General features: G+C 29.1%; 1 protein-coding gene across 1 annotated transcript; it reads left to right on the top strand.

Moving 5' to 3' along the window:
• Window positions 1–6,351: 6,351 nt before the first annotated feature.
• Window positions 6,352–24,362, top strand: LOC129984721 (uncharacterized). The gene is made up of 3 exons (XM_056094664.1): window positions 6,352–6,503; window positions 18,064–19,158; window positions 23,500–24,362. The coding sequence occupies exons 1-3, from the start codon at window positions 6,483–6,485 to the stop codon at window positions 23,692–23,694; spliced, it is 1,311 nt and encodes a 436-aa protein (XP_055950639.1). The 5' UTR covers window positions 6,352–6,482; the 3' UTR covers window positions 23,695–24,362.
• The last annotated feature ends 332 nt before the right edge of the window (window positions 24,363–24,694 follow it).

Raw genomic sequence — 24,694 nt, 5'->3', positions numbered from 1 at the left:
AAAATGCATTAATCCTCAAGGACTCTCACATTTCTTGTCAGATTTTCCCAGGCTTTGAGAGTTTAGTCAGTGAGTAAGTAGTAAACGATAAAAACATTTACTGATACTTGATTTTTTTATCATTTCTTTTCATAACTGCATTTTTTAAACTGGAATAAACACAAAGTTGGCCACTTTTATAAAAAAAACTGTTTGAGGTTAAAATTATTTAACTAAGGTACAATTTGAAATTATAATAATTCATTGTTTCGTTGCCTTTGGAATATGATATATATGTAATGATATTTTAAACTTTTAATTTCAATTTAATTAATTTCCAAGGTTTTATCTTAATTTAGCCCATAGTAACTTAATTCTAAAATATTCTCTTATTTCGTGATCCAATTCCACTTTCTCTAATTAATTAATTCAAGAGAAGCTTTATAAAATTGCTGAATAAACTAAACGCTGACACTTTCACACGCTCTGCGTGAAGGGATAGAAAAATGTCCAATAAACACATTCTTTTTTAAAAGATCCCTGTACTTCCCTTACTTGTGATTGACATGCATCAGAAATCCCTATCAGATTCTTAATAATATATTAGCACTGCAAAATAATATTTTCTCTGTCAAAATCTCAAGTTATATAAGACAAGGGATAATTTATTTCGCACTTCTTCCCGAATTCTTTTTTTGTGACGCGCTGTGGCTGACGTGCCATGTCCGCGCCTTCTTGTAAATAATCGTGCGTGGTTCTCCTATATGAAATAAAACGACGTCACTTATCAAAAGTCTTTTCAATGTCTTCGAACTTGCCTTCTGCTTCACATAAAATAATGCTTATATATTATATTATATTATATTATATTATATATATATATATATACTAGCCGCCTTTGGCGACCAGCCGGTTCGCCAATCTTAATGCTCGTTAAAATTTTAATAATTAAATATTTTATGTAATTCCTACTTTAATAGCTTCTTCATCAAATATTTTAAAGCTTCAAATTTTGATAGTCATGTAATTCACTCATAATAATATTAAGTCCTCCAGCCATAACATAATATGTATCTCTCTAATTTTCTGTTAGTTCCGGTAGAATTTATGCTTAAAATTAAAATGGAAATGACTAAACTGCAATTAATATAATAATATTTTTTACTGAAACAAAGCAATTTTTTTAATAATATGATTACTGATAATAGAGTCACTGAGCGTTTAAACTTTATGGGCACTAAAGAATATCTTTCTTAAGTTATGTAATATCTCAAGAATTTGTCAACAAAATTTTCTCAGATTCATCATGAACAGATCGATTCATTAACAATGTTTAATTTTAAATGCATCAAACTTTAAGAAAATAAAATGTATCGTTTAAAATAATTGGTCGGAAACAGGTTTAAGAAACTACTTAAAAAACGATGTACTTAAAACTATAAGCATATACAAAAAATATATATAGCTAACATAAAAACAATTTAATTACAAAAGCATGCAACTAACCTAAAAATAATTTAAATCATTGAAAACAGGTTAAAAAAATCTACTTAAAAAACGATGTACTTAAAACTATAAGCATATACAAAAAATATATAACTAACATAAATACAATTTACTAACAAAAGCATGCAATTAACCTAAAAATAATTTAAATCATCCGTTGATAACGGTTGTCATGGCAACAATCAGAATGCGCATGCGTGAATTTTCTTCGCCAGCTCCGGTAACGCAAATGCGTGAATTTTTCTACGCCAGTTGGGGTAACGCTATGCAGATTATACATTTTTAATTTCCTTTATTCTGTGTTATTTTAATTCAAAAGTACTTCAGAATGAATCTGAAACATGGATTAATTAACAATGTTTAATTTTAAATGCATAAAACATTAAGAAAATAAACAGAAACGTTTGAAATAATCCGCAGAAAAATGTTAACTGTAGCCTCATGACTGTTGGGAGAAAAAATACTGATGCCTTAATCATTTGGCGGTGCGGAAAATGGAAGATTTTTTTGGCGGAAAAGTTGGCGGTGGGGAAAATGGAAGATTTTTTTGGCGGGAAAGTTAGTTTTTAATTAATAATTAAAATTCTAGTTAAAATTTCAAAAAAAAGGGACCCCAGGTGCACATTTCCGACCTCTAAGGTATACATGTACCAAATTTGATAGCTGTATGTCAAATGACCTGGCCTGTAGAGCGCCAACACACACACACACACATTGAGCTTTATTATATATATATATATATATATATATATATATATATATATATATATATATATGCATGAATAAGGAATATTTTGTATTTAATTTTCTATTTTTAGCTCCTGCTCCTTTTTAATTTCTCACTGTCTTTATTTTGCATTTCCTTAAGTATTTGCTTGCAGCTTGATTTGTATTTCTTCTTCAGTATCTTGCTGTCTTTAATTTGCCTCCCTTTTCTTATCTGTGCAATTCCTTCTGCTTTGGCAGTCCATTTTAAATGTCTTGGGTTGTATTCTTTTTACAGATGAAAATTTACCAAATAAAGCCGATTTCTGTGATGACATATTTGAAATATCCATTTTTTTATGTGTGGAGAATGGATGAAATCATCTATTCTCATTTATATACGACTGCAATTAACCTCTTAACTTCGAATCTTTATTTACACGCATTCTTCCACTTCTATTTATCTACTATCTTTATCCACTTTTTTTCTTTATCCATTTTTGTTTGTTTTGTAAATATATAATGTTGGATTGATCATTAAATAATGTCATTCTGCCCCCCCCCCCCGGTGTCTACAACACCTGTAGGAGAAAGTAAATAGAACATACTAAATGTTTTATATAAGCACTAGTTTAAAGACTGAAAAATATACAATCACAAAATAAGAATTACTGTCAAAGTAAAATATAATAAATTTATAAACTCAATAAAATGTGTAAGTTTTTCTTAATATTTTATCTTTAAATTTCAGTGATTGAATTTAGGTAATCATCAATATTAGAAAATTAAGACCCATTCCATTTACATTTTCATACATTAGTGAGGAATTAATCCTAAAAATAGAATCCTAAGTCGTGCGTTCATTTGATTGATTAAACGCTTGACTTAATGCAATTTTGAGTTCATCTTTTGGTTGCCGAATGAGCGAAATTATTTATAATGTAGGACACGTTTGCATGATTTGTTTGACCTTCTTATCTTAATCGAAACGTGAAGACGAATTATATCTTATGAGATGTTATGCGTGTATATGATGATAAATAATTAAACAAATTACAATGAGCCATTAGCAAATTCAAATCGTAATCAAAGCTTTTATGTAATTCATATTATATCAGATCTTCTTTAGGAAAATTTTGAAATTCATAAAAAGTGAAACAATTCAATGGAAGTGACAAAATATGAAATTCAATTAAAATTTATTATTTAATTTTAATTGATTGATTATTTTTATCTTTTTCTTCTACGCATATTTTTCTTAATTACTTTTATCTTCTGATATACGAAGTTTCTATAAAGAAAATGTTCAAAAATCATCTTAGGAATTCGATAAATATCTGCGTTTTAGAACCCTCCTCCCCTAACATAAAAATTCGTTTTTTTTTTTTTTTTTGTAATTATATGTTCTTTCCTGTGATTAACTTACTAAAAATGGGACAGAGTCCATGTAGGAATACTTGGAAATTATTATTAAATTTGTAAATTAGAATTTAGAATAGAATTGTTAGAATTTAAACAAATTTTCGATTTAATCTCTCAAAGGGTTGATTGCTTTATCGGTCGGTCTATTCCTGCAGATGTAAACGTAGTATTTCAAACACGTATAAATTAAATTTCCTTTTCCTTCTTTTCTTTCTTCCTACAAATTTTCTTATTTTAGAACCCAAATAAGAAATTCTCTTTTGGTTCTAAAATGTTTCTCTTCCAGCTAAATGTATTGTTACATGGTGCACATATGGAGAATTGTACCATTCTTCGTCTTAATGTATTTTTTCTCCCACTTTTCTATTCTCAGAAATGAGCAGTTGGGGGTACAGAGCGATCTTCAAGATTTTGTTCTAGAGGATATCAAGTTGACTCAAATGCCCTCTGCTGGTCAAATCATATTGAAATATGCAATTTTCGCCAGATATTTGTCTTCATAAATCTCTTAATATTCTAATATCAGTTTTTTTTTTTGTGAAAATAGTTTTTTACACTAAATGAAATTATTAATTTTCTTTGCATTGACTCTCGCAATACTACTTTCTTTTCAAATCATGAATGTTTTAATTCCCTTAAAAGACTTAATGAGATATTACTTCCTTACTTTTATTTGAAGACATTTAAATTTCTTCCTTTAACTTGCACCAAAAGAGAGATATTTATTATATATATATATATATGATATTTTGTGCAAGAATAGATACATTTTAATCTAATTATCACCTAAATCTATTTCAAAATCAAGTGTAGATTATAAATATTTCTGAGCAAACTTCTTTTTGAGTAAACCCATCGAATTTAATCTTATGTTCTTTTTCCCTAAACTACAGTAAACTAAGGAAATAGAATTGTATTCAGATTTATTTCCAATGATTGTTTTTAAGTTTAATATAATGATTTGTATTTAATTCATAACAAATAAAGAATGTCAAGTTCTCTCATAATACACGGTTTTAATTGTAAATATTTTATGTCATCGTTTTATTGAGTTTTCGTGTATCTGTTATCCTTTTGTGGAAGTTAACATTTAATTTTCCTATTGGTAATGAGAATACATGCTTAAGGAGCTATCGGACCTTTAACCCTTTCATTTTCCATATTTTATGATTTTATTTGATATATTTATGATTTTATTTTAATATTCTTTTGATGTTGCATGAGTATTTGTACAGACACACAATTCTAGTTGGAAATTAGGCCTAATATTAGCCTTCATGTTGTCTGCCTCAATCAAGTTATAAAAATATATAGTTTTTTTTTAACAATTTTTTCATCAACGATGAATAGAAAAAGCGAGATTTTTCTGTAGTTTTAACTTTTAAATAGCTATTAAAAATTTATTTCTATAAATATAACTTTGATTGAGGCACAAAACATCCGCTATTTCATAGAGATTATTTTGATGTATAAATAACTGTATTTGGTTCATTTCTTGTTATGATTGTTTGAATGAAGCAACATAGTGGAAAAATATCATTCTTCATAAAATGAATTTTAACAAAATCGTAACTAGAGTTTTTAATGAAAGTACCTCAAGAAAAATAATTATAACTCGAGAAATATTTCGAATATTGACAGCATCTTGGTATCGTTTGAAAGCTAACGAATCAGAGAACATTATCAAGCAATAAAAAAAATCGATATTTTGTATGATTTTTGAAGTTTTAAGTGTGTGCATACACCTTAAAAGATACAGTAAAAAAAATGTAAAATTCACAACTTTTCACTTAGAAACATATAATTTAAAGTCATTTTTCTCAATACTACATTTTCAGAGCTTACGTGCAGGATCAAATAAAAATGGTTCATCGTATCAATATGAAATTTTCCCCATATGCTTATACACATATAAAAAAGAAAATCATTCAAAATCAAAGCATTATTATGTATACGTTTTTTTCAATGCTTGCAAATATACTAAAAAAGTTTTTTTTAAAGCGTTATCATGTTTTAACAACATAATAAATTACATAACTCCAGTAAACATAATAAAATATTTATCCCTATGCATGATTATCAAGTTATGATCTTTAGGATTAAATTATTTCAACGTTTATAGGTCGCCGATTTTCAGAAAAGCTTAGCGCATAAGCAAATTCTGTTTTCGACAATTTATACATATATTTTTTAATATACATATTTTAATTAATGAAAATTATTTCTCTTAAAATTTATAAGGTTAAATAAATGCCTTATAAAACTGTGGAAAAAAATCTATTAAATTTAAGAATTTTTCTTACGTTTTCTATCTAACATTTAAATAAAATTCGAGGTCTGCTTTAGCTGATAAAGGTCTTACTGCACCTTAAGCCAGATTTTTGCCTCATTTGATTTAAGCCAAATAATAGAAAAATGCCAGCAAAATTCGGAAATTAAATTCTACTATAAAAGCATTATCATTTTATAAATATTCAATGAAATGGATTAAATTAAAAAAGAAATTTATTTTCATGCATTCTCAAAATTGGTATATTCTTGCCATGAAGTTTGTGTCTCTAAACTGCAACGTCACTTAAAAATACAAATTAAACCATTATGTCTGAGGGCAGTTCCCTTTATTTTCATTTACTTTGTTATACACATGGAACAAGAAGCGGGAATGTTTACATTTCCCTTAAAAAAAGTGTGGAAAAAGTGTTTTCGTACGAATTTTCCTCATCCGCCTCCCATCTCCAGTTGGCTGATCGAGCTGCTGGCCTCGATTCCAGGCCAGAGATGCCACCGACTGCAGGCCTTTAAAGAGGAACGTTTTTTCAATCAGTAGCTTCTTTTTGCAGCAGACGTCGATACACTCGGTTGTGCACATAATGGGATTCCAAAAACTGCTGGTGAGTCCTTTCTATTTTCATTCTCCGCTCTAGTGGATCGGCTCGGGAATCGACTTATCAATGGGGACCACTTGTGGTGAAAGCATATTGAATATTGAATTATCATAATTCATAGAGAAAAAAGTTATTTGAAATTAGATAACTTGAAAATCATTGTTGAATGGTTTTCAAGTGAAAACTTTTTTGTTTAATATTTCTATTAGTGACGATATTATAAATTATGCAATACTAGCTGTCTTTGGCAACCAGCTGATACACTGCGATATTGATGATGTTCAATTTAAATCTGTTATGCATAAATTGTTCATGATTCACTTAAAGTATTGTTAAGGATCTATTGGCAAGATGCATTTGAAACCATGATATTTTAATAACCTTACACCTGCGTTTGTAAACTTTTCTGATAGAGGGAAGTTTGGCTTGGTTTTAAGGCGCAAACGCCATTTTTGACCATGCTGCGTCAAACACAAGATTTGTTCAAAGATTCATCTTGAAAAAATGAAATTAAAATTTAAAAATATTCATATATGCTTTTCAATTCTAATATCTCTTAAGGTGTATGTACACATTTGAAACTTCGAAAATCGTTCAAAATATCGAATCTTTTTTTTTATTGCTAAATAATATTCTCTGATTCTTTAGCTTTCTAACGATACCAAAATGTTGTCAATATTCGAAATATTTCTCGAGTTATAATTATTTTTCTTGAGGTGCTTTCATTAAAAACTCTAGTTAAGGTGTTTTTAAAACTCATTTTATGAAGAATGATATTTTTCTACTATGTTGCTTCATTCAAACAATCATAACTCAACAAGAAATGAACCAAATACAGTTATTTATATATCAAAATAATCTGTATGAAATAGCAAATGTTTTGTGCCTCAATCAAAGTCATATTTATAGAAATAAATTTTTAATAGCTTTTTAAAAGTTAAAATGACAGAAAAAATCTCGTTTTTTTCTATTTATCGTTGATGAAAAAATTGTTTAAAAAAAACTATACATTTTTATAAATTGTTTGAGGCAGACAACATGAAGATTAATATTAGGCATATTTTCGAACTAGAATTGCGTGTCTGTACAAATTAGAATTTAAGATATCATGTTTCAAAAAATAGGATAATTAGCTCATTAAATATTATTTAATTAATTAATAATTAGTGTAATATGGGTTTTTCTCACTGAAATGAGTTTAAACATATATTTATAACCTACTGTAAAAAAACTGGATTTTTAAAGTTAAAATTAAAAAAAAAAATCTTCAAGTATGTACGTACACCTTAAGAGAAAAAATTATTTTAGTTGAGGTTCCAATCCAACAAGTGTTTTAAAGTTACATTGTTCTTACCAAAACAGTTTCTTTTAAATTGGTTGAAAGAGGGATATTCCACAAGTGTATGCTTCACAGATAAATGGCCATGACAATGTGAACATATGGGGGGGGGGGGGTTCTGAGTCGAACAAATATTTGTGCTTCAATTTGGTGTGTCCAGTTCTAAGTCGATTTAATATAATTGATTTTTTTTTGATGTACGTAATAATATTTTAAGAATCTTTACTGAAGGACGAATTTCATATAAAGTATTATGAGTTTGTTTGTCCCATATACTCTTCCATTTTAAAATAACGATTACTTTCACGGTTTTGCGTGTCATGCTATAATAGAGGGAAGTCCCATGATATTGTGTCTATTCTTATTGCTTTTGTTAACTTCTCTAATGGACGGAAGTCCCATGATATTGCAGCTCCATTAAAATCGTAACTGTCCGGGTAATCCATATTTAAAAGGGATGTTGCCTTTCGTGAGATTTTAATTTTATTTTCTTACGTAAACTGGGAAGATAATAAACAGAATCTTTCTTTCTTAGATTTCCAAAGAAAGAAAATCATATGATTAAATACCTGATAACAATGAAATCAATGAATGAAATGACACGAGTAAAAGGATACAAACGCTTGAATTTCATTGCAACAATGAAATATAGTATTAAAATTTATGCAAATCTGAAAGAATTGCCAATTACGTGGAAAAATTTGTACGACAGCTAAATTGATATAATTAAAAAGGCAATTTTTTAAAAATTTTAAAATAAATGCCAAATTTATATATAGTATTTCTGGAATTATCTGGAAAAAAACACCAAAATCTCAATTTTTAGTAACTTAATATTCTTATTAAAATTTCCTAAAAAATTGTTCTGATATGCATATTCTTCTCCATCCAAGTATATATGCAACTAATTTAGTAACTGTAGATCAAAATTACTATACTGTAGACAGCCAACTCACAAAAAGGCACTTAAGTTCTTTTATTATTACAAGAGAGTTTTACATTTTACTATATTGTATTATAAATATTGACAAAATATTAATATTACAATACGGCATACCATGAAGAGGATTCAATATGGTAATATTCTACGATATTAAAAGTAATTGTACAATATTGTATGATCTTTTTTCTTATACCGAAGTGAATTTCGGAGAATATTTTTTTAAAATTTATTAAAGACAGAAATTATTATTATTTATAAGAATTAGGTTCGTTTTGTTTTGAGAAAATCATTATATTAGTAATTTCCAAACATCTGCATTTGGGAATCAACATCATAGCAATTTCCAATACTTATTCTCCTGATTTATGTTGAATTTTGCATTCAATTAAATAAATTTTTGAATTTTAAGTGGTTAACATTAAAAAATCGTTTTAAAATTTTATACTTGAGAAACTGAAACTTCCAAATTTTCCCGGTTTGAAGCCATCTACAGCTAAAAGTAAGGAACTGAAACCTAAATTTAATGCTTGCATTGTGGAAGATATGGGAGATGAATTTTACAAAAATAATTTATTCACATAAGTTAACAAAGAGTGGTGGGATTCTCTCGTTGTCAGATCAATAATTATAATGAGCAAACGGAAAATATATTAAACAAAATTCTATTGCTATTCAAACAAAAAATATAAAGTCTTACATTTTACTCCTAGAAACTAATCAACATCAAGATCTTTCGGGTCATATGTATCATTCTTAGTGTGCTGAACAAAATCTTAGTGTGCTTAGTACAAATATTGCTTCGGCGGCTTTTAATGCTTTTTTCACCCGAGATTCATTTTTACTTGCTTTTCACGGTCTACATATGAGATTAGATCTCATCTCCATTCATTAGCTTTATTTGTAGAAGCTTCCATGTAGAAAATTATTTTATGGCCACCTTATCTATTCTAAAGGCTTAAAAGGAAAAACGAAATTTGAAAGAAATTCCTATCATTAATTTGCAACTAAGGGAAAATTTAATACATGTCAAAGTATATTTTTCGACATAAATTATTAAAAACATTGGATTTAAAGTATTAGAAAAAAAAGCAACAGAGATTCGAATCTCTATTTCTAAACATTATATCTTGATAATATATCAGGCTTCTCATTAAAAATTCTGCTTCTAATTATGCAGCAGTGATAACAAGCACTTAAAAAATTAGTTTAGTATTGCCAAAACGTAAATATTCTAAATCTAGTAAATCAAATTATGAAATTTAGCTCTAAAATATACTTAAAAACACATTTAAAATTTTATCAAAACTAATTTTTTATAGAAATAAAATTAATATTGCTGTAAAGCTCATTTTTTAAAATTTTAAAATGGTATAAGAAAGTTTTTCAGGAAAATGTTAAATTTCCAATTATTTTTAATTAATCAAAACAAATTTGTTTTATTTATTCAAGAAGTCCAATTAAAATATTGTTTTGAATTAACTTTTCTTGGTAAGAACCTACATTTCAAAAAGTAGCTACTTGCTAAATTCGATAGTTTCAGATCCAGTGGTTCGTAGCATGGAAAACAATTTCTTTGAACAAGTAGGAGACTAAAACAGTGTTTTTTTTTTAGCTGTAGAAATTTTTTTTTATCGCCTCTGCCATTTTCCTCTAATTTTCTAAAGGTTGAAATTAATGAACGAAAACGAAAGAGAATGTAAAAAATGTCCTTTTTCCATTAAGGAATCGGTGTTACAAAGTAGTCAAAATTAAGAGGCTTGAAAAATACTTTTCTACTTCTAAACAATTTTATCTATCAGGAAACTATTATAAAATTTTATAATAATTGGATGAATTAACTCATTTCAACTATCTTCCTATCTTTAATAGTATGAAGTTATGGGGAAATGAAGATTTTTCCTTACAACTTATAGCAGGGTGAAATCCATCAAATAATACTAGTTATCGTATGCAGATGTAATACGTGGAAATGTGCAGTGGCTTGCTGTTTTAGAAACCATAATAATTTTAGTTCAGTAATATTAATATCCCTTTCGGGAGCAACACGAGAGCTATTTTGGGGTGGATTTCGTATGAATTTAAACCCCAATTATATAACGAGGAAGGTATCTATGCTGGCACTTCCTCTCCAAATTTCCGCACCATACCAACGGGAGGACATCTGGTTCACGAAGTCCGATTTAATGCGCATCAAGTCCACATACACAACGAATCAGTGGAATCGAGATTCGAACTTCGAAACACAAAGCTTCGAACATTCAATCTTACCACCTGGACACCGCGGCCCAGCTGGGAACCATTTCATTTTCCTTTTTCTTATACGAAATACAAGCGATTTTTGTTATCTTGAAATAATGCGATTTCGACCAATTAAAATTTTTTCATCTGAAAGAAAATTATTGCAATTTAAAGGGAATGAAAAATATTAATTGAAATATTACAAAGAAAAACATTAATTAAAAGTACCTTTATTCAATATTAATAAATGGTTACATGATAACATTTTTCTAACCTGCGGCATTGGTTCCCCCGAAAATTTCTCGTATACTTCGTAATAAAGGTATTACCCCCCCCCCCTTACCAAAATCTTGGGGATCTTGGCCAAGGCTATGAATACCAACAGTGCTCAGATTTTTATTTTTAAAATCTCACACATGAGAATTTTGGGCTTCATAGTACACTAATTGAACTTTTTTCATTTGGAGTTGTGTTTAAATGCACGCAAATAAACAGACCAGCAGATGGTAAACCATTGGATAGGTTTGATTCAAAATTAAATAAAAATCTAAAAATGTTAAAATCGCGTATCAAATTTCAGTTACCAAAGCAGTAAATTATCGCATTTGTATACATACGGAAGTATACTTTAAAGAGTGATCAACAACTTGGAAAATACAGCTCAAAATTATTGTATTTGTGTACATACGGAAGTATACTCTAACGGACGATCAACAACTTGGAAAATACAGCTCAAAATTTAATTCGAATCTATGGTTTAAACGTTAAATTTGAGAATAAAATTTTACCTATCTACATATACCTCTGCGTTTTATAGCTATCATGTTAACTTGTATTCAGATAACTGGATAGACATTTGACATTCTGAATGAATTTTATTCAAAATTTCGTAGAATTTTTCAAATTTGGAGTTAAGATTATATATCAGATTTCATCCGTTTAGTCCACAGGTTCGCAGATAGATAAGTAGACTATTTCACAAATGAGTTTTTCGAATCCAAGAATGTGTTAAACGTGGAGATCCGTCCAATCTCGAGTTTGATGATTACAATACATTATTTTTGTTTACTTCTCATTCAAGAAAATTTTAAAAATGGATATTTGTCTAGGTCAATAATTGATTTAACCCTTTAAATGCTGCGCTGTCAACAGCGCAGAACTTCTTCTATGTTTTTCATAATCTGTTTATTTCTTTCTTCATTTCTACAAATATCCATTGAAAAACCAGACAGCTCTCCTATAATTTCTTTAACAATTGTTTAACAACTAAGAAGTTTAGTGCTCTTTATCTTCTTTAATATCGCTGTTTTGACCGATGGCTGGTTTTACAGATTCATCTTATTCTTCACTGTCAATTCTAATTGATTCTTTGACCTCTTTCTTTCAATTGTATTTATAATTTGTACGATTTTTATGTTTTTATTTTCAATATGGGAACGTGACCGATATTTTGTAGCATGCCGTATACAAGCGAAGTTGTAGTATTGGATAAATTGAACATAGTTAAGATAACAGGTATAAGTTATATTTATAATTTAGAGATGTACATTACATTCTGTACATTATTTAAATCCAGCCGATATCAGTAACCAGCTGTTTGCAGACATATTGGTTGTGTTATTTTATTTAAATCTTTCCTGGATAACTTAATATTGATTCTTCTAAGAGAATATTTTAAGCATTAAATTGTGACAGAAATTAAAATCTTTTTAATTTAATAGAATAGAAGAAAGCAATAAGGATAATATCAAACTTAAAGAAAGAAATTTATCAAAAATATCTTATAAGAAAAAAAAAAACCAATTATTTAATTAAAAGACATTGCATTCAGAATGCATCAATGCTGCTAAATCTAAAGTACAAATGAAATTATCTAAAGCATAAGAATATTGAATAAGACTGATGATTACGGTGAATCAATAAATTGGAATATAAATGAAAATATATATATAAAAGAAATGAACCCGATTTGAAGACTATTGCCTTCAAAACAAGGATTTTTCTGTTAGAGGCCTGGCTTTCGACTCAAAAATATTAAGACCCGAAGATCTAACTAATTTTACACAAACTAAACGATAACTAAATTTAAACAATAATAAAAGAAAAAAAAAAAAATCAAGCATCAAAAATTGAACATTTGGAAAAATTAGAAATAAATACAGAAAAGATAAAGTATCTGTATTTTAGAAATATAAACATCAATCAAGAGATTTAAAACAAAAATCAAGATGCTCACAACATTATAAACATATTTAAGTAATATAAACATCAATATGAACATAACAAGATAAAACATCAATCAAGAATTAAAAACCAAACTTTTCATTTAATAAAAAAACCCAAAATTTAGGAATTGAAACTAAATATACAAGTTAAAATTAATTGAGCTCTAAAAAGACTTATGTAAAAACTAAAAGGAGAAGACTTGTCTTACCTAGGTGAAACTAGCACTTTGATATTTCCCGCGTGTAAGACTGAAACGCCCACATTGCTTGATCAAAGCAAAGCGTCATCAGACGATGTAAATTGAAAGTAACAGCGCCATCTATTGAATTAAAATAAAATCTATGGAGAGAAAAACAAAGGAATGAATCAAGAAGCCTAAATATTTGCAGTCAAGAAATTCTGTTAATATATATATATATATAAACTCTCTTATTAATACCTCTATATTACAATAGTTTTTCGAAAAATCGTGTAGATATAAATTTTTTAGAAGATTGTCTGTTGCCTCAATATAAGAATCTGTTTATGGTTATTTAATTTTGTTAAATTCAGAGAAAATCAAGTTTCTGAAAATTTTAGAGTTTAATTACTTTATATGAATGGAAATAATTTAATTTATTTTTTAAACCTAATATTTTCCTTCTATCGGAAATATCTAAAAAAATTTTCCTGGTCGAAAATCCTATTTTTTTTTACGTATGTAAGTTCCTTTCTATTTGTGTTTCGTTAGTATAATTTAAATTCTATTTGATAACAATTAATTATAAAATTAAAACCACCTATGTTTAACAAAGGTCCATTTATTGACTTGTGTTAACTTATTTGTCTGTCATAAGAAAGTGAGTAAATATTAGCCGTTGCACTTGAAAAAGCTGTTGATACATAAATTTCTTTCACTTGTTTATAAAAACTGATTCGGTTAAAAAAAGATAATTTTCTAAAACATTAAATTTACATAATTAAAACCAATAAAGTTCACTAATAATATCTATATTTGTCATATATCATAGTACAAACTTTTATTAATTTTGTTTCTATAGTTTTCTGTTAATATTCCAAATTACTAATACACAGTAATCTTCAGTTTTATTTACCCCTTCACATACGAAATTATTTAAAATCCTAATTAGATGACACAACCTATTTTGTACTTGTATGTTATTTTGATTTTTATAATAATATAAGGGTGCATTTGAGATATTGAAGCGTTTCTAAGTTATTTTGGAATTTTTAGCAACTTAATTATGTCACTTAATTGCAGACTTAAAACCAAAAATTCAGTAATTCGATGCGCTTGTCAGACATGTCACTGTATGTGAAGGGGTTAACATTCTTTATTTAGGTTAGATTAATAGACTAATATTTGTTGTGTTTATTATTTATATAATAGAGTTTAGTCTTATGACATCATTAGTGTTATTAAAAATATAAATATCCAGTTCATCTATATTTCTTCATGATACTGTGATTACAATTTGTTTTTCTTCAAATAAACTACACATCTATAAAACGGCATATTGCTTTCTTAGTTTTGTTTTGAGCAGTGGGAGAAACTCACAGAAAGTAAGGTATGCGACTATGTTCGGGTTGAATTTTTTTAAAACGGTTGAAAACAATTAGACTTTTGAATATCTGCATTAAAAAGATCGAAAACAACATCTAAGAAACCAAAATATATCAGTTAAGTTGCATTTTTTAAAACTGTTAAAAAGGATGTTTTTTTGGCTAAAAAGAGGTATAAAATAAAAATCTTTTTGTTTAGAGGTTTATAAAATAATTTGTTTAACATTTTGAAGATAGCTTAAGAAATATATAATCTAGTTCCTAAATTAAAAAAATAAACATTATTTCTAAATTTTGGTAGTCAAATGATAAATAACACGAAATTTCATTTTTTTTTCATATTGTGAACCACGAAAATAACTAAAATATTTTTTAAGGAACAGATTATTTATTCTCTACTTCAGGAGGCCTCGCTGGTCTGGTGATAAGGTCTCGGCTTCTGAGCCATAGGGTTTCAGGTTCGAGACCCGATTCCACCGAAGAAACGTCGTGTAAGGGGGTCTGTTGCACGTTAAATCCGTCATGCCAAACGTCCTCCCGCTAATGTGGAGAAAAGGGTGCCAGCTGAGGTGTCGTCCTCGTCATCTGGCCACGGTTCAAAATGACGAGGTCCGTCCCAAATTAGCCCTAGTGTTGCTTTACAACGGGACATTAATATAACTAAACTATTCTTTACTACAGAACATATTAATGAATTATTATACCAAATTTGAACAAAAAATATGCGCTTAGATTTTAATTTATGAGAAGAAAATTCTATCAAAGATTAGAATTTGAAGAAATGGCATCTAAAGATGCAAAATAACATTAAGACGTATGTAAATGTAAATATACAAATCATTGTAACACCTCAAAAGAACAGGCTTAGGAACAAATTTCTAACGGTTTTATAGAGAAACTTGTTCGAATATTAAATTAAAATATCCATAATTACGCAAAAAAAATCGACTTTTTAACGTAATCACTTTCTTTAATATTTGATTAAACAATGAAAAAAGTTTAAGTTTCACAGCAATAATGAAATCTATTGTTAAACATTCAGAAATCAATAGTTTTTAAAAATTGGCAAATTTCTGGAAAAAAATGAATGAAGATTTTAGAAATAAATATTGTTATTTTTCTACAACAACAAAAATTCCTAATTCTTGTAATAATAATAATATCCATCACTATAGATACCTCAATACAATTCTAAATTCATGCATTTACTTATTTAGAATTCACAAACAGTAAGAACTTTATTAATTTGCTGATTTCAACGCCTATATATTTTTCTGGATAATTAATACACGAAATACAAACTTTGGAATCAACTATATTGTGCAACCTTCCTCTTCAATTCCGAAAATTACTTGACCACAGTAATATCCATCCAACTAAGCTCTAATCAAAACACGCTTCATGATAGCAGCTTAACTTAAAAGCCCCCATTTAAATTCATTCATTTGTGAAAATTAATGTCTAGCTTTGCATAACAATAATTACACATCTGTCCATTTATATTAACAATGTCGATAACGAACCAGAGATTAGAAACAGGCCTGAAACTTCTAGCACGGTAAGAGAAGCGAAGAAATTTAAACAGAGATCAGTTTGATTAAACAGCGATCTATAAAGTCCATGCATTAAGTGTCATTAGATTACCATAGTTAATAAAATGACTTTCGTATAAGCATGCCTCATAACACTGTAAATGTATGGTAAATATTTTAAATTAAAATTAATATAGTTAGAATACATGGCTTTAAAACAAATGAATTGTTTATGTTTTAACTAACCCTAAAATGAATCATTTTTATTTTTTTCGTATACGAAATATAGAATGAGAAAGTATTGTAATCGTCAATATATATATATATATATATATATATATATATATATATATATATATATATATATATATATATATTCAAACTTGAGATTTTGATAAATACTCACATTCAAATCTCTCTGAGACTAAAAAAGATATTTCTTTGGAATTATGTCTCTCTATTTGTGAAAACGATAGCTTAAAGCAAAGTTAAGCTTGATGGATACAATTTGGAATGGAATTTCAATGGAATTTCGAGCGAGACCTATTTACAGGAAAACATGTCATGTAAGTTTGCTCACTTGAACATGGATGTAGTAATTACAGAACGTAAAAAGCCAAACGTAAAAGATTTGATACAGAATTTCAAAATCTGTAAATAGATTTGCTGGCATTTAATTACAATAACTCAAAAACCAACGCCTTAGGTAAATGCAATTTTGTATGTAATCTTTTTATTAAAATTATTTATATTCCTTGCATAATTCTGTATCAAATTTTAATTTTAATTTCTTGATCGAAAAATAGTCCAAAATGTGCGTATTTGGTTTTATTTATTGAACTACGAACTATCAACTGAAAGATCAACGTGCGGAACTTCAAGATTAAATATCTGGGTATCCGTAGAGCTCACGGCTTTGCTGTATATCCCTGTTTCTTATATTATCCCTTAACATCTGTATTGAAAGTATGCGAGACCACATAGTTTATTTTTTAATCACAATTAATCAAAAACCTATGTAAGTATATGTCGTATGTACGAAAAAATTATTAAATACAATTTCTTACTAAATTTTAATTAAAATTAATTACCTAAAATCATGCGCTTGCATCTGAAAATTGTTTATTAAAAGTTTACTATTAGAAATAAATGGTTACGAAAAAAAAAAAAAAAGAAGAAGAAGATTTTTCAGGTAATTCTAAAAATTCTAAATACACCTGAAAATGCATGCTAATGAATTAAAATGATAAGGATTCCAGTATCCCTAATCACAAAGAAGTTACCACTACTTTGCCAACGAGTATTCGGAGTTCTTGAATAATGGAAATAACAGCATGGGGGACGGAAGTTACAGCCATCTAGAGCCGTAAGTGCAACTCCTTCTGTAGGAAAGTTCTGTCTTGAAAGTAGAGGTAACTCGCCTTAATTTACCTATATAGGAAGTGAAAATCAATCACATACCGGAAGTTTCTTTCCTATAGCAGGGCTTCTCTCATGTGGAACCAAGGATACAAATATGCATAATTATGTAATAAATTAATTTAATTGCAATAAATTTTTCATGTAAATTCGCAATTAAATGTATCTATCTCATTTTACACTACTTTATTTCAGATAATTTCTTTTAAGCGCATGAGCATCAATGTAATTTTAAATTATTGTAAGACAGTGTAAAAGATTTCTTGTAAAAGACTGTAAATAACGTTTTCATCGATTTGCTTTCAGGCACTTCTCCTTTTGATTGCCCAATGTGTTCATGGGTTCTATCCGATGGAATACCTTGATCTTTTACGTTTATCCGGCAGAGCTGGACTAGATTCGGAAGAATATTTTTCGAAAGATGAGACATCTCGTCATGATGAAGCAACTAGAGAGGATTACCTACCTGCAGAAACTCGACATCGAGATGATTATTCGAATTCGCAATCGGAATATCCCAGAGATTACGATTCCAGGGAAGAAACTTCAGGGTATGAGACTCACACATTCTCCTCCCTCTTTGAGAAACCCCCACCGGAAAACGATGCCCTTTACTCACCACCCAAAATGGATAGGTACCACAAACGAGAAGAATACTTCGGAGAATTATCAAAGAAGTCAATGAACACCTTCCCCAGATCAAGAAAAGTAAGCCAGCCTTTTCCAGAAGACTTGATGGCTGGGGCGTCAGATCCAAACTTCGACCAACCCCGATCCAGACCAGCAGGACGAAGTAGACGCGCTCGTCTATCCGATTATGATTTATATTACCCTAAACGTCGATATCCTGAAGATTCTAGACCAGAATATAGATCAAAACCTTTGCCGCCATCCAAACCTTACGATGAATACAACGGCGACTATGTTCCTCGACATGTAGTAGATGAACCTGAACGACCTTTGGTTGACCCTGCTTATTCTGCAGAAACCTTTACTAGAGCACCTTATCATGAACCACACAGCAAACCGATACCCAAACCTTCAAGAAAGACGTACCCAAGATCATCTGTACCCGTTAAATCGAATGGAAGAGATGTTCCATCAATATCGACCTTCAGCAAGCAAAATTCGAAGAGTACATCAAGTTCAATTTCTTCCAGACCTTTAAAACTGGAGCGAGAGCTTCCAAAAAAGTATCCCCCAAGGAAGTTCTCAGAATCGCAAGCCAGAGCACCCTTCGATGACGATGATGAAGAAGAGGATTTCCGTGGAAAACCTTTGATAACAACCAAATCCTGGGATAAAGAAAAGAGACAACCAAAACATTTCTCTGATGAAAATAAACATTATCTTGCTGCCACTGGTTATGGTAAACCTGTCAGAGAGCAGTTCCATGAGCAGGTAAGGAAATTTTTATTGTAAACTTCTTTCTCTTTTCTATATTTGTTAGCATTGTTACTACATTTTTATTCTAATTCCTGTTTTGATTTCATTTTCGAACTTTTTAACAATTATTCTGAAACAAAAGAATCCCGAAAGCTCCTTTGTTATTCAAAATCTAATTAGATGCTTATACAAGGTTTTGCTGGTCACATCTTATGGTTAAATTTTTTAAAAAGATATTTGCAATTGCTTCGATTAACAACCAAATTTAGTAACTGTGATGACAATAAAAAGCCCATGTAAAAGTCATTCTAAAATATTCTCTTATTTCCTGATCTCATTCCACTTTTAATTCAACTGAAGCTGTGTAAAAATTGCTGCGCAATCAGTATTCTACGTATTAAGTGAAAATGATCCCTCCGTTGCCCTTGTCAAAGAGCAACACGTGTATTCAATCGCCACGTGGCTGGAAATCCCATGTTGTATAAGACTAATGATCGTTTTTTCGCCCTTCCCTTCCTTACTTCTTCTTTGTACCGCGCTGTGGCAGACGTGTCTTGTCCGCGTCTCTGCTTGTAAATAATCATGCCTGTCTCCCGGGAGAGAATAAAACGGAATTAATAAGCTTAATTGAGTATAGTAATAATTAAATAAGCTTATATGAGTATAACGCTTTGCCCGTGTTATCTTGTGAACATAATAATTAAATTTGTTTGGATTTTAACTGACTTGGAATAAGTTGTTAGAAATGTAAAAATCTCTGACAAGTGCGTAAATAGCCCATCTATCTCAAAGGAAGTTGGAATGATGGTGGTGGGAGGGGGTTGAAATTTTCCTTTCTCTATAAGTTTCTTAATATTGAAGATAGAAAAATAAATACAATTAGGAAAATTAGCGCCTCATCAATACCCACAGCTTTTATATTTAAAGTTTTTCTATTACTGCAAAATCTTAGAAGTTCGGAGCAGAAAAGTAATTTTCAGGCCTTAATTTTGACTATTTCTAACATCAACAATTTATGTAGCCAGATAGTAACTTAAATTTAAAGGAATTTGCCTTTTACATCTAGCTAACCGAAAGAAATATTTTCATTTGTAATTAATTCCAAAATCAATATTCTTCTATCTTTCTAAATATTTATAAAGGGTTTCCTTAAAAAATATAATTGATTAGCAAGAAACTTCAGTTGTTTGAAATCTCTGAATTATACAAAGAAAAATAATAATTATTATTTCAATCAATAATGTGTCAGGCGAGTTTTTTTCACATTCGTATATCATGTATAATAACATGCTCACAGTGAGAAAAAAATTATCCAAACAGAGGAGATAGAGAAAAATTCAACTTCTCCTGTTTGTTATTGAAATAGGCACATTAATTTGTTAAGCAACGATATTTGCAATTCATTTTCTAATTAATACTTCCAAACAGTCATGAACGACTATTTTGTAAATTTCCTTGATATGGCGATCTAATTAGAAGTCTCGATATTGGAATAAAGGGACACAGCGTTTGAGACTGAATTAAAACAACCCTCCTTCAAAGTTTTAGATCTGATGCGTGTTAAATAATTGGTATCAAGCCTCTTTTCGATCATGACATGTATATTAGGAAAGAAGGTTGCCCGTTCAGGTGTTCTGGACATCTGACCATAGATCAAAATAATGAAATCCAGTTTGAAATTGCTTTATTGCTTTATTGTTCACGAGGGAATCATTTATTTTTTCTCTGAAAGCAGATAACATAAAATCTTTTATTACTTTTTGCTTTTTATGTTTTAATCGAAAGCTCATTATTATAAATATTGTGAGATCTTCAAATCATTTTTTTTTCTACAAATATTCTCTGAAAAGTTTGTGAAATCAAAATTTTATTTAATTAATGAAATTTTAAAAATATTTAAATAGTATATTGTCATCAAGAATGCACAAATGTGCAAAAGTTTTAAACTCGAGTGTATTAAGAAATGAATGGAACAATGATTGCAAAATTTCATCTTTGCAAACCAGAAGCGAATATAATTAAATATAAGTATACAAAAAAAAATCAACGAAAAGGTATTCAAAATTCTAAAAGATCGAAAAAAACACATTCAAAACGATTAAAAAAACAATGAAAATTCTAAAATATGGCAGACGAATTCCTGTTACTTTCAGTGCAGGAAGAAGGAAAGTATTTATATGAAAAAAATTCGTCAGTTCTTTTCAGATTTATCTCTGTTTGACTGCCTCATATCATACAAAATAATAATAAATTCTTCTAAGTTTATTCACATTTCGTCTGAATTGGCAAAAATGAAGACTTAACAAAAACTCTTGATTCCGACAGGCACAAACAACCGTGTTCGTGGTCACGGTTTATAATGTGAGAAAAACAAAATCGAGTTAACCTTCACTCTCTTTCACAGCTCTTCATAAAATGTAAACGCGAGAGTAATCAAGTGTACTGGAAACCGAGCACAATTTATTTTCGTATAGATTTGTGTTTCAACTCCTTCTTTTTTTAGAGATCATCGGGTTTACGCTCCAGTAAGTTCGAGAGAAAAATAAGAAACGATTTCTTTTTATATGATTTGAAAAACGCATCTTTTTAAAAATCTTTCTTTTCTTTTTTATTCTTAAGGTATTAACTAGATTCATTCATTTACAAATGCCACAAGAATGCTATTATATATATATATTATTTAAAACGATTTTTAAATGTATTACTTTCCAATCTAAAGCTTGCATTTGAATATAAAAAGCCCTTTCTCTAATTAGCATGAAGTTATTATAAAGAAACACGATAGTTTATGAAATTCCTTGAAATGAAGTAAAAAATATCCCTCTTGGCATTCCTTTACATCTAAGTTACAAACAACATAAACTGTTAATGTCAGAAATAGTCAAAATTAGGGCTTGAAAAACGTTGCCCCTAACTTCTAAAACATTGCAGCTATCGAAAAACATCAGGAACAAAAGTTGTTCATCTTAATGAGGCGCTAATTTTTATAATTGGATTTATTTTTCTATCTTCAATATTAAGAAAGTTATAGCAAAATGAAAATTTCAATCCCCCCCAACACACAATTTCCACTCCCTTTGAGCTAGATGAGTCATTTACAAACTCGCCCGAAGTTTTACATTTCTAATAACCTATTCCAAGACAATTAAAATCTAAGCATCTGAAACTAAATACTGATTAAACTAAAGATAAAATAAACGTAGAAACTAAAACTTTTTATGTAATCGATTAAAATTTAATGAAAATGTGACAAAATACTTCTTTAGCAGTTTCAATTGTTTTCAACTGAACTATTATAACTGAATTTTTAAGTTTTACAATTTATTGGTTAACTTTGATGATTCAGAAGTTTTTCAAACTTTTTTCTTTTATTTGAAAATTAAATTTACAAAATATATTCGGTAATTTTCCTCTCGGATATAATTCTATAAGCATTTTTTAGAAAAATTTAACCTGTCGATTGAAGATACAGTATGTCTCAATCGATTTATCTAAAATAAAATATCATGTAGTCAATAAAATCAACTAAAATAACCACATTTACAAAGTGCAGCTTTAAATGTCATCCTACTAAGAATTACATGGATAATACGAGAACAAAACTTCGCAGAATGCATACACTTTTTTTGCTAAAGAGCAAGTTGTAAATGCTAAGAAAATAAATTTAAATATATTTATTTATCAAAGTTTTCATTAACTGTCGTAAAACATTCCTTTAAAAAAAAGTTTTATGCCTTTTTTCCTTCAAATCATTCAGTAGTGCCAATTTTACCGTGGTATCAAGATTTTAACTTTTTTTTTTTGCTTTTTCGTATTCGAAGTGTACAAAGAGAAAGTATTTTAACTGTCGAAAAATTCGAAATCAGGATCTTGACAAATATCCACATTTCAGACTTTTCTAGTCTGAAAATATGGTGTATGGATTTTGCACATATGGTTGCATTTGATATGGGTCTTTTCGTAATTTGTATTAAATTTTGAACGAAATTCATTCAAATAAAAACCTACTTGTACAATTGGGAGTAAATAAACGAGTTAAATATATATAAAATCATACATAGTTTTAATATCTAAACCGTGGGCACATTAAATTTTCCGCCATATTCATCAATAGGTCCATCATTTGTTGATCTGTACATTTACATGGATGTAATTCGATTACTAAAAAAAGCACAGATGGAACATATTTCCTGACAGATGGGACTTATTGATTCCCTTGGTCTAAATAGGGCGAATAAAGTATGAAATTATGTTTGCTGGCTGCAAATTTTTGTAATTGAACATTTTTAAATTCATTTTTTCTGAATATTTTCCTCTTACAGTTTGATAATCCTCTGTTTTTCTTACCTGTTTTAGGGTACAACTGGCCCCCATGCCTATAAGTTTGGCTACAATACCGGAGATCCTGAAAATCCAATGGCCAGATACGAGGAGCGAGGTCCAGATGGACTGGTCAAAGGATCTTACAGCTACGTGGATCCTATGGGCAAGTTGCAGGTGGTGCATTACGAGTCACATCCAGAACACGGTTTCAAGACCACCTATGCCTGAGAAAGAAGATCCTTTCTCAAAAATAATCGACCAAAATGTATAATTGAATTGAATAACTCGTAATGCAGAGGCGCTTTATGAGTCATTCTCAGAACATGGCTTCAAAACCATTTATGCCTAAAAAGGAAGAATCCTTCACAGAAAGAATCAACATGAATACAAAAGAGCTAAATAACTTGAATATAGGTAATGCATTACGAGTCATACCCAGAATGTGGTTTCAAAACCATTTGCAAATAAAATAAAAGAAGATTTCATCACGGAAATAACCTACTGGGATACAACTGAACAAAATAACTTAGAACTTAGGTAGTGCATTATGAGTCATACCCAGAACATGGCTTCAAAACAATCTATGTCGAAGAAAGCAAACAGATTTCTTTAATGGATATCATCGACTGATACAAATACTCGTAGTTGTTGAATTGTTGGCTTATTGCATTGTTTTGATATCATAAGAATTAAACAGATTAATTTAATTAAGACCACATCTTGCATCTAAAATCAATAGATAAGTCCATACTATTTTATGCTGTATGTTCCTGGTAACCCAAGTTAATTCGATTTTGGAGTTTTGAGATATAGCACTATCATAATTCTATATGCACATGTATTTTCACAACAAATTCATTTATACATATACAAATTCAAAAATTGTTTCATTATGCTTCAACTTCATTCCATACTGTATATTTTGTACATAGTTTGTAATAACGGTGATGAAAAACCGATTGTATGTTCAATGTTATGTAAGAGATTATTTTTAATAAAATTTTTATAATAAGTGTGTGCGGTATTTCTCCTTTTCCTAGAATACAAATGGTATATATTAGAACTTGCAAAGACTGAGCACAGATTTTTTACTTTATCAAGTTTATCACTTAACAACATTTCCATTTGAAAACATTTAACTAAAAACGCCGTAGAGACGAGAATATTATTCAAATCAAATCAAATCGAGAATATTTCAAAATCTCACAAGAATAAAATAAATAAGAAA

Source organism: Argiope bruennichi, chromosome 9, assembly GCF_947563725.1.
Source record: "Argiope bruennichi chromosome 9, qqArgBrue1.1, whole genome shotgun sequence".
NCBI lineage: Eukaryota > Metazoa > Arthropoda > Arachnida > Araneae > Araneidae > Argiope > Argiope bruennichi.
This window is presented reverse-complemented; position numbering and strand designations above follow the sequence as displayed.

Coding starts and splice junctions, on each gene's coding strand:
- LOC129984721 (XM_056094664.1), top strand. CDS start 6,483: ATGGGATTCCAAAAACTGCTG. Junction 6,504..18,063: donor TGGGATTCCAAAAACTGCTG/GTGAGTCCTTTC, acceptor ATTTGCTTTCAG/GCACTTCTCCTTTTGATTGC. Junction 19,159..23,499: donor GAGAGCAGTTCCATGAGCAG/GTAAGGAAATTT, acceptor TACCTGTTTTAG/GGTACAACTGGCCCCCATGC.